A 12,092-nucleotide genomic window follows, 5' to 3' on the forward strand; every position below is an offset into this window, starting at 1 on the left:
TTTTTCAGATATAATTCACATACCATGTAATTCATCCATTTAAAGTAAATAATTCAGTATTTTTAATTCTATTTACAGAGTTGGACAATCATCTGTCCAATCTAATATTAGAATATTCCAGCCTCCCCCCAAGAAACCCCATACTCCTAAGTGATCACTCCCCATCTCCCTTCACTCCCCATCCCCAGCCCGAACGGAAACATTGCTGTCATTTTGGTTCAGTGAATATTTGGCTGGCTACAAAGTACCAGGAGCTGTGCTAGACAATGGAGATCCAGGTTGGATCTAATCTACTTTCTCGCCACAGATTTGGCTATTCTGGACATTTTATACACATTGAATCATATACTATCTGGGGTTATTTTTATGACCTTAGCAAAATGTTTTCAAGGGTCATCACACGGTAGTATTTATCAGTACTTCACTCCTGCTTATGGTTAAGTAATATACACGTGCACCAATTTTATTTATCCATTTCTCAGTTGATGAACATTTGTGTTATTTCCACTTTTGGGCAATTCATTATGAATAATGCTGCTATGTACCAGTTTTTGTGTGGACATATGTTTTCATTTCTCATAGTAGACATACAGGAGTAGGACTGCTGGGTCATATGGTAACTATGTTTCACATTTGGAGGAACCGCCAAGCTTTTTTCTAAAGCAGCTGTACCACTTTACAATCTTATCAGCAGTGTATGAGGGTCCCAATTTCTCCACATTCTCAACACTTGTTCTTGCCTTTCTTATTACAGCCATTGTAGCAGGTGTACAATGGCGTCTCTCTGATTTGGACTGGTATTTCCATTTCCCTAATACCTGTGATGTTGAACAACTTTTCATGTGTTTACTGGCCATTTGAATACCTTTTCTGAAGAAATGGCTATTCAAATCCTTCTCTTGTTTTTAAACTGGGTTGTCTTTTCATTGTTCTGTTGTTGTGGTTGTTTTGGTTTTTTTGAGACAGAGTCCTGCTCTGTTGCGCAGGCTGGAGTGCAGTGGCATGATTTCGGGTCACTGCAACCTCCACCTCCTGGGGTCAAGCTATTCTCTTGCCTCAGCTTCCCAAGTAACTGGGATTACAGCTGCACACCACCACACACAACTAATGTTTTATATTTTCAGTAGAGGCAGGGTTTCACCATGTTGGCCAGCCTGGTCTTGAACTCCTGACCTCAAGTGATCCACCAGCCTTGGCCTCCCAAAGTGTTGGGATTACAGGCGTGAGCCACTGTGCCCAGCCTTTCCATTGTATTTTAAAAATTCTTTATATACTCTGGATACTAGTCCCTTATCAGTTACATGATTTGTAAATATTTTCTTCCATTTTGTTAGCTGCCTTTTCACTTTTTTTTTTTTTTTTTTTTTTGAGACAGTCTCACTCTGTTACCCAGGCTAGAGTGCAGTGGCATGATCTCAGCTCACTGCAACCTCTGTTTCCTGGGTTCAAGCAATTCTCCTGCCTCAGCCTCCCTAGTAGCTGGGACTACAGATGCGTGCCACCACACCTGGCTAATTTTTTTTTTTTTTTTTGAGATAGTCTCGCTCTGTTGGCAGGCTGGAGTGCAGTGGCACCATCTCGGCTCACCAACCTCCACCTCACCAGGCTAATTCTGTATTTTTAGTAGAGATGGGGTTTCATCCTGTTGGCCAGGTTGCTCGCAAACTCCTGACCGAGTGATCTGTCTGCCTCCACCTCCCAAAGCACTGGGATTACAGGCATGAGCCACCATGCCCAGCCTTCCTTTTCTATACATTAGAAAATACAAAAGTAGGGAGCAATAGGGAGGATCAGGTTCACTATATTGGTTCAGGAAGGAAGCAATATAATCTACTAATCAAATATTTACTGAGCACCTAGTACATGTAACGTACTATTGGAAGCATGCAAACAGAAGGAGCAAAACAAGACAAAAATTCCTTCCCTCCACATCCTCAGTAGTGGAACAAAGACCAAAGATCAACCAACCAATCAACCAACAATAAGATACAGTGTAGCCGACTATGGAACCTGCTATGGGAAAAACAAAAACAGGGAAAGACACAGGGAGTGGTGGAGTTGCAGTGGGGGTCAGGGAAGGCCTCTATGATAAGCCAGAACTGAGGCCCACTGGGGTGGGGTGGGGTGAGGAGGGAGGTGTGACCCAGTAGGTCCTGGGGAAGGACTGACCCAAGTGTGAACCAGGAGTGACGCCCACCACCACAGACCTTTCAGAACGGTAAAGGGTTAAGAGCAAGCATTCCAGGAAGACGACTGCCTGGGTTCAAATGCTAGCTGGGCAATTATGAGCTATGAGACTCAGGGCAAGCCACTCAACTTCTCTGGGCATCAGTATCCTCAAATGAAAAATGGAAGCAATAATAACTAGTTTGTAAATTTCAGGGACTGAATGAATGTTACAATACCTGACACGGGGTACTAGTCTAAAAAGATTGGGTATTATTCATGCTTTCTATCCCTTCAGGAGTGCTGTGTTCTCAGAAATTAGCAAGTGACTACCGAGTACCCTGAGTTCCGGCTGAGGCACAGAGAAGCAGGGTTCTAAAGTCCTGAGGCAGTCAGCTCCCATACGCCGTTCCAACCACACTGCTTGTAAGGAATCCAGAATCCACACTTTAGAGAGCTGGCACTAATTGTTAAATTTTTTTCCCCAAGAATCACTCAACTGGCAACTTCCTCACTGCTTCATCTTATTCCTAGAAGTAGCTGAGGCTGTGTTCAGACAATCTGGCAATGAAAGAAGCCCATTCTCTCTCTCATAGGAGAGTGCCTGAAGGTGTTTTTCATCCCTTGAGGACCTTAACCAGCCACATGAAAGGGGGCTGCCATGTTTCAACCCATCTAAGTACCCAGCTAATTTTTTTTTAATTTAAGAAACAGGGTCTGGCTCTGTTGCCCAGGCTAGAGTGCAGTGGTGTGATCATAGTTCACTGCAGCCTGGAAGGTGGGATTACAGGTGTGAGCCACAGCACCCCGCAAATTTTGACAGGCATTATTTGTCTGTGTAAGAAGTTTTATAATTTTTACAGCTGACAACATTAATTCCACTTTGGAGAACACATCCAAGGAAGTCAGTGACTCCTTTGCCCCTTCCCCAACGAAAGTAATCTGTACAAAGTGATTTACAGCAGTGTTGCTAACAAAACAGTGATAAATGGAGCTAACCTAAGTGTCTATCAATCACTGGATGACTGAACAAACAACAGTGTCTCAACCTGAGGAAAACCCATGTGACCAACAATAATCCCTAAAAATAATAACAACAGCAATCATTTTTGGAACACTGACTATTAATGAGGTAACATACTGGAGGCAGCCAGGCACAGTGGCCCACACCTATAATCTCAGCACTCGGGGGCGGGGGGCCAAGGCGGGAGGATTGTTTGAGCTCAGGAGTTCCAGACCGGCCAAGGCACATAGCGAGACCCTGTCTCTACACAAAATAAATAAAATTAGCCAGCTGTGGTGGCATGCACCTGTGGTCCCAGCAACTTGGCAGTCTGAGGTGGAAGGGTTGCTTGGCCCCGGAGGTCGAGGCTGCAGTGAGCTGTGATCTCACCACTGCACTCTAGGGTGGGCAACAGAGCGAGACCTTGTCTCAAAAAAAAAAAAAAAAAAAAAAAAGATGTTGGAAGCTATTATATGTATTATCTCATCGAAAATTTCTTTGTGAGATAGTTATTTCTGTTTTACAAATAAGAAAACTGGGGGCTCAGAAAGGTTCAAGCTTGTGTTTCAGGAAATAAAATAATGAAAAACAAAACCACACACAAGAAAGAAAGGTTCAAATACCTTATGAAAGCTGGTATTCAAACTAGTCCATCATGCACCAGATGAGTGACCTTAGACAGGGAACCACTCTGGGCCTCAGTTTTCTCATCTGTAAAATGGGGCAATGATACAGCACCCAAATCAAAAGGTTGTTGTGAGAATTAAACTAGTTATCAAATTTAAAGTACTGAGAGTAGTCCTTGGCACCCAATAATAAATGCTATTTTCCCTGCCATTAAGCCACAGACTTCAGTCACATCAATCTACTGCTTTCTCTCTAAACATATCATGTTCTTTCACACCCTTCTTGCCTTTTTCACACGTGTTGTTTTTCAAGTCTACCACTGACTCACTGTGACTGCATGCTATTAATGTGAAGCTCCTTAGAGCAGAAATTCCATCTGCAGTTCTTTAGGGTATGAAATGCTGTTTTGCTTGATAAATATTAAACCAAGGACCAATGCCTAACATTGTCATTTTAATAGTTGTACTTACATGACAAAGTTCAGGGTGACCCTTTAAAATGCATTTGGTGCTCCTTTCCTGTTCATTTAAATGCTAACTTCTAAGAAAAACTAAAGGGTTAGAAAGCTTGCTTTTTTTTTTTTTTTTTGAGACACAAGACATAGTCTCACTGTGTCACCTAGGCTGGAGTGCACTGGCATGATCTCAGCTCACTGCAACCTCCACCTCGCCAGTTCAAGTGATTCTCCTGCCTCAACCTCTCAAGTAGCTGGGATTACAGGCATGCACCACCATGTCTGACTAATTTTTGTATTTTTAGTAGAGATGGAATTTCGCCATGTTGGCCAGGCTGGTCTTGAACTCCTGACCTCAAGTGATCTGCCTGCCTTGGCCTCTCAAACTGTTGGGATTACAGGGCCACCACACCTGGCTGGGTTAGGAATCAGTCTTAAAAAAGAAAAGAGAGAGAGAGAGAAAAAAAGGAGGTGGGTGGAGGAAAAATAATAAAAATAAAAAACAAAAGATAAAGCTTTCTCCTTCCCAATTCGCAGCTTCTCATCCTCCACCTACTCTTTTCTCACCTATCATTTAGAATAATACTGACCTCAGGGCAGTTAAAGTAGTCCTTAAATACTGTATAAAATGTAAAGGATTGTTATTGCTACAAGTAATACCGATCTCGCCTCTGCCGAAGTAATTACTACCAGGCACTTGTCCAACAACATGGACAGACAGAGTTTTTCTGTTCCTTCTCCTGCACACTCCCCAGGAAAAATACTGAACTTCACAGATTAGGGACCATACATAATCTCACAACTAGAAAAAGATGGACAATGTCAAAGCTATAAATAAAAATGAGATTAGCAGACAATATGAATTTTGGCATATTCTCAGGGCTTGGGAGATTTCGGTGGTTTGCCAAGGGATAGAAACCGATCAATTCTAGGACACTGGGTTCTCAGAGGCCTATGAAAGTCAGGAAGAAAATGTACCTTTCAACACTTTGCCTGGCGTAGGTCTCATACCTATGAAAAAGATCTACCTACAGAGCCCATGTCATTTTCTACCCTCATTACTCTCTTCTAGTTCCAGCAAAAATCAGCTAAAATTGGTAGCAGCCTGAAGGCTAACTTAGGAGTCTTCAAAGAGGTGAAAGCAGCTCAAAAAGAAATTTGGTAAATTTCCTTAGTAATGTTCAGGATTTAGAAGGAACTCCCAGAATCCATCCAACGCTATGAAGATGTTGACTAGAAGGGAAGAAATGGAGGACTGGTAGTGGTAGGGGCAGAGTAGAGAACAGTCCTGCATCTTCTCCCACCAAGTCAGCTTTCATAAAAGGCTTCCGTTCCATCATTTTTCACAGTGGAGTATGGGAAGGGAATCACTCTAATAAAGTGACTCCCTTTGCTCACACAGTGCATGTGGCCTCCTCATTCTGGCACGGGGCCACGCCACTCTTTGCCCGTGTCTTTCGTTGGAAGGCAGGGAGGCTGCCAGGTGAAGCTGGAAGCACCCAGAGAAAAAGGCGCTTCAGTGCCTTTCTCTACAGTGTTGCAAATACAGCCGTAGTCATGGTAGATGAATTTAGGGAAGAATGGAAGAACAAAACCTCTAAGGTCTCTTAAATTTCCATGAAATCTTATCTGTCTGTACTGGGATTCAGACACTAAACTGCTTTTCCAATGTTCTAAGCATAAAGTTCTTTGACTTACACTTAAAAATCAGGAAAGATTATATTTAAGATGGTGGTTTTCAGACTTTTAAAAAAGTAGCAGACCACTTGTTTTGTAAATGAAATCTTACAAGGAACCTTACTACAGTAAACAGATAGATAGGGGCTCCTCTGGTTGCAGTGAGGGTGAGGGGCCAGGGGCTCTACCCTCTCAGTTTGGGACATAATATGTGTGACATACTCCCAAACGGTTTAGAAAAAATACATATATAGAGTATGTTTACACATATGGAGAAAACAGTGGTCCTCAAAGTGGGACCCCTGGAGGGGCATGAGCATCACTTGGGAACTTTTTTTTTTTTTGAGACAGAGTCTTGCTCTGTCGCCCAGGCTGGGGTGCAGTGGCCGGATCTCAGCTCACTGCAAGCTCCGCCTCCCGGGTTTAGACCATTCTCCTGCCTCAGCCTCCCGAGTAGCTGGGACTACAGGCGCCCGCCACCTCGCCCGGCTAGTTTTTTGTATTTTTTAGTAGAGACGGGGTTTCACCGTGTTAGCCAGGATGGTCTCGATCTCCTGACCTCGTGATCCGCCCGTCTCGGCCTCCCAAAGTGCTGGGATTACAGGCTTGAGCCACCGCGCCCGGCCGGGAACTTGTTTCTAAAAATAAAAATTCTTGGGCCCATCTTCAAACCTATTAAATCAACTGTCCGGGGTAGGGCCCAGGAGTCTGTGTTTTAACCTGAGACTTCCTGGTTGCTCAGATACACGCTAAAGTTTGAAAACCACTGATACAGAAAGAATGAGAAAACAAATACAGTGAAATGCTAAAACTGGTGAATCTGGGAAAAGGGCATAGGGAGTTTTCTGTATTATTCTTGAAACTTTTCTCTAAGTTTGAAATTACTTCAAAATAAAAATTAACAACAACAACAAAATTACCCTGGGACAATAAGTGTGGAGATGTGGAGAGGGGACCTGGGAGGTAGGGAGGCAAATCACGAGGTTAGTGCCAGAACCACATGAGGTGATGTGATTTACAACTAAGACTGTAGCAGCTCCAGTGCCGAGTGAGAACAGGATATCTGCAGTCTTCAAATATAAATCTCTTCCTTGCAGAACATCTGGGCAGCAACCATACTAACCTGAATAGGAGAGTCCGGCAATCTCTATGAAGAGGTCTTCTTCAGAAAAGCTTTCGGGGAGCATGAGGAAAGCAGTGGTCACAGCACTCTTCAGATTTCTATCAAGGGCTGATCTAAGAGTGACATCCTCATTCATTGAGATAATTTTCACCTGAAAGAGGCAGAACATTGGGAAGAAAAGCATTGCTCAAGCATGGGTTACACATGCACTGGAACTATCTCAAACTCTTCCTACTGAAGATCTTGGAATATTGATTCAGGTGACACAAAACTGTTCCTCTAATAAGTAATCCCAGAATCTCCTTGTTTTATGCCAAGGTCAAAGAAATCATATGACACAGGAAAGGATCAAAATGCCAAAGAAAACAAATATTCTTCTTACATGAGGAAACGCATCATAGGTTTAGAAAAAGAGTAAAAGTCCTTTGGAAACTTTAATATTTTTAAATTTATAATCTCACTATCGTCACTTAATTTTTTAGTCGACAGAGGCATTTTACCTCTTTATTTAGACTGCATCTGTAATCTTGGACCACATCTAACATAGGAAGTTCATGCTCTGTTTCACAATTTCTAGATACACTGATTTTGAACTTGACTAAGGAAAAATGAAAGAAAACTAGTTACACTAGAAAAAGAATGGATTTTAGAGATAGGTATGGGCTCAAGTCCAGGTACTTACCAGCTATGTGAGTTTGGGCAAATGATTTGCATCAAAGAACTGTCACAAAGATTGACTATAATAATAAATGTAAAGTGCCTAGAATACTAGCAACTGCTTTGCTCGTAAAGAAATTTTCTCCTCAATACAGAGTAGAAGCTTCCATCTGAGACTTTCCACAAATCCATTAAAATAAAGGGTGACTGGGTGTGGTGGCTCACACCTGTCATCTCAGCACTTTGGGAGGCCAAAGCATGAGACCAGCCTGGGCAACACAGTGAGACCCCATCTCTATAAAACAAAAACCAAAAAAACAAACACCTAGCCAGGCATAGTGATACACAAGTGTGGTCCCAGATACTTAGGAGTTTGAGGTAGGAAGACAGCTTCAGTCCAGGTGGTTAAGGCTGCAGTGGGTTGCAGTAAGCCACGATCATGACACTGCACGCCAGCCTGAAAGACAGTGAGACTCCGTCTCAAAAAAAAAAAAATACTAAGAGCTCCAGTCTGCACTGTAGTTAAGATTCTTTTAAAGACTGCACTGTAGTTAAGAGATGTGTTCAAATCCCAACTCCATCTCTTACTAGCTCTGTGACTATGGGCATAATTCCTTATCAGTAAAATGGGGTAAATAACAGAATCAAGCCCATAAGGCTGCTAGAAAGATCAAATGAGTTACTGCACACAAACCCTTCAGTGAAATGAGCTTCCTTGTGTGCGCTTCTCAGTGCACAAGGCAAGAGCTTCTCTGGGCCAGGGGTTCTCATCTTTAACTAGCATTAGCATCACCTGGAGGACTTGTTAAAATGTGTATTATCGGATGCAACGCCCAGAGTTCTGTTTCAGGAGGCCTGGGTGAGGGCTGAAAAATGTACATTTCTAACATGTTCTTAATGCCCAGGGACCACATTTTGAGAATTACTGCTCTAAGGTGTACACTTACTGCTGTCAAATTGCTCTTCAGAGTGGTTATACCAATTCACACTCCCACCATAATCTTTTTAAAACATCATACTGTTTCTGACTGACTTTCTACACAAAGGAAAGGGTCTAGAAGTCCCTAATAAAGACTCCCATATGTCTAAAATGTATCTACCATCTCTAAATCATGGGTACTATTGACACATTTTTCACCTATTCTAGAAAACAGGGCATAGGTTGCCTTTTGTTTGTCAAATACAGATAATTTTTGACAAAATTAAGATGGCACATAAAAGACACACTATGAGAAACTGCAAAATAAATATCAGAAAGCAAAGAAAGAGGAGAATGCTGCAGTATCCCAAGGCATAGTTTCTTCTCTTCTAATTGTAAAAAACAGCATTATAAAACACATAACTACTATTTTATCAATCAGGCTTCAGAATCTAAATTCTTTTACCTTTTTTCCCTACTTTTTTCTAAGGGAATATTTATAACATACAAACATCACATATGGTAGGTACGCCACTTGATTCAATATTACCACCTCCTCCCTTACAATTCTGAGGACTTAATGGACCTTAATTAAGCCTTTCAGCCCTTAGGTGAGTTCAGCATTACTGCAATCATCTGCAGAGAGTAACCCATGACCAGCCAGCAACATGACTTGCCTACAGTTGCATAATGAATTGGCAACAAAAATCAGGATCACACCCTTTTACTTGGCAAATTCAGCTCTGAATATTCTGAATTATTCTCATGCATTGATTTATGGTTCTATTCTGGTTAACTTATCTTGAAAGATGATTAAAACAAATTTTAAGGTCCTATAAAAACACCTATGCTTATTCCTTGAAAAACTTTCCTAAACCTTATACAGTTGGCTTTTCATATCCGTGGGTTCTGCACCCATGGATTCAACCAATCACAGATGGGAAACATTCAGGGAAAAAAAAAAAAAAAAAATCCACAAACTTCCAAAAAGCAAACGTAGAATCTGGCGCCACAGGCCAATTAGTATGTTGAAGGCAGGTGAATGACGTGATGTCTAAGCACAGTATTAGGTATTACCAGTCATCTAGAGATGCTCTAAAATACACAGGAGGATGTGCACAGGTTATATGTTAATACTGGGCCATTTTATATCAGAGACGTGAATCTGAGGGTGGGGGCAGGTCCTAAAACCAATCCCCATAGACACCAAGGGATGGCTGTATTCCATACTGAATTATTAATCTAGGAAGGCAACTGCCTCCTCTTACTGACAGAAAACTTAGGCCCGGAGGGGGTTAAACGATTTCTCCAAGAGACTAGTGGCAAACTGGATCGGGATCCAGTCCCAGGATTCACCCAGTGCTCTTTCCACAACTCTGTGATGTCTCTTTACTTCCACATTCCCATTCTTCATCCCCATTCATCACACATCCTTCTCAATAATCCTTCACCTCTGTTTTTGATGGCTTAGAAACCCAGTGAAATTAGGAGCTATTTTGAGACGATAACAACTCAAAGATGCAAAGAAAAGTTTGGGGAAATTTTCCTAGTTAACAAAATACCACTTGTTCTCCAAGGAAGTTGTTCTACCTAGACTGTAAGAAAGCAGTCTGCTATTTAAGGTTAAGAGGGTGAAAATAAAAGCATCCTTACTCAAAGGAAAAATGTCAATTCGGAAGATTCTGCTACTGTGCTGATCTGGTTCTTCAACGAAAGGTGAACTAGGAACTTGTCTCAGCAGCACTGTTATTTGTTGTTCAGAGTGAAAAGCCAGTGAACTCTTGGGACACTGCCAGAGAGGCCTGGGAAAAGAAGAAAGTGCTCAGATTTGTGAATAGCTGTTTGTATCTTACTGGGAATGCCCCAACCTGAACTGCATAGATAACATTAGCACGACTGCCAGGGAGGAAAATCTTTACTGGAGAGAAAGGGGCATTGCTTAAAGGGACTTTCAAAGGAGAGATTTGTGAGTACCTTTCAAGACAGGAAAAAAGAGAAAGTCACATGTGGGCTCCTCTAAAACTGTCACAAGGAGAGACTACTTGAATTGCAAAGAGTGAAATTTTAATCACAAAGACCACAGCCCTACCTACTGTTCAAATACTCAACCGTCCACCAGAACCGTTCCATTCCAAACGACCAGGAGGTTTAACTCTTCTAAATAGTCATTGCTTAAGGATGAAGAAGAAACACTGAACATTACAGCTGGATGAAACCTTACTCAATATCTACCTGCTGGACTCTGGGCTCTTCGAGGACAAGCAACATGGTATCATTTCAAAAAATTCCTTTGGCATACACAGAGAAGAAACAGTTGTCTTTTGAATAAAGAAATGAATGGCTCAATTTGTGCATTTCAAACGCTAGCAGCCCAAACATTTGCTTATAGCAGGGCAGAGCCAGAATTAGTAAGCCAGGTTTTCCAACTCCCAATTTAGGGATCTTTTATACCACTGGGGGTTTTTCTACCCACACAAAAAAATTAATCAATAAAGCTACAATACGGTGATGGTCGCACTCTGTGAATACAGTAAAAATCACTGAACTGTACTCTTTAAATGGTTGAGCTGTATGGTATGTGAATTTTATCTCAACAAAGCTGTTATTAAAAAATAGGCCATACATGGGGGCTCACGCCTGTAATCCTAGCACTTTGAGAGGTTGAGGCAGGTGGATCCCTTCAGCCAAGGAGTTCAAGACCAATGTGGGCAACATGGCAAAACCCCATCTTCACAAAAAAAAAAAAATAAAAAATTAGCTGGGCATGGTGGCATGTGCCTACGGTTCCAGCTATTCAGGAGGCTGAGATGGGAGGACTGGTTGAGCCCGGGAGGTTGAGTAAACCGTGTTCATGCCACTCCACTTCCGCCTGAGTGACAAAGCAACACCCTGTTGCAAAAATAAAATTAAAATTAAATAAAGCTACATTACTAAAAGGCAAAATATATTGCAACGAATACATTAAATAAATTAAAATCCTCTTAACAAGGCAGCAAAAAAACCACTGCATGTCAATATAAATGCCTTAAAAACTCAAGCACAATTATCTATACACTAAAAGCAATGTAAAATACAAATATCCAAAATTATGTTAACTAGGAAAGTAACCATTAATTATTACTTGAGAGGTTTCTTGGCTTAAAAAAAGATTGGTCACAATGCTATATTAAACACTTTAAATTCCATGGTTTTTTACTTGGGAAAATATTAATAAACTCAGAAACTTAAGGTTGTACTGAAAATAAAATTAGGGTATTACATCAATTATGAGATAAGTTAATGGTAAAGTATGATAAAAATTTAACTTACACTCAACTTTTCCCAGAAAGTCCATCTTTTTAAGCAAGATACTCATATATATATTTGGAGACAGGGTCTTGCTCTGTCACTCAGGTTGGAGTGCAGTGGCATGATCTTAACTCACTGCAATCTCCACCTCCTGGGTTCAAGTGATTCTCCTGACTCA

General features: G+C 41.4%; 1 protein-coding gene across 12 annotated transcripts in view; it reads right to left on the reverse strand.

Annotated features, from left to right (window-relative positions):
- The window catches only part of TAMM41 (TAM41 mitochondrial translocator assembly and maintenance homolog), a 123,137-nt gene that overhangs the window by 99,001 nt on the left and 12,044 nt on the right, over positions 1-12,092 (reverse strand). For 8 of the 12 annotated variants that reach the window (XR_010584733.1, XM_005547827.5, XM_065539510.2 and 5 more), the window contains exon 4: positions 7,051-7,201. Coding sequence is in view for 10 of the 12 variants with exons in the window: in XM_005547827.5 (XP_005547884.2) it covers positions 7,051-7,201 (151 nt within the window). In the remaining 2 variants the exon portion in view is untranslated. Of the gene's footprint in view, positions 1-3,792; positions 3,884-7,050; positions 7,202-10,279; positions 10,350-12,092 lie in introns of those variants that run through there. The other 4 variants (XM_074032993.1, XM_074032992.1, XM_074032995.1 and 1 more) reach the window with 2 other exon arrangements.

This window comes from Macaca fascicularis, chromosome 2 (assembly GCF_037993035.2).
Source record: "Macaca fascicularis isolate 582-1 chromosome 2, T2T-MFA8v1.1".
In the NCBI taxonomy this organism is placed as follows: Eukaryota; Metazoa; Chordata; class Mammalia; order Primates; family Cercopithecidae; genus Macaca; species Macaca fascicularis.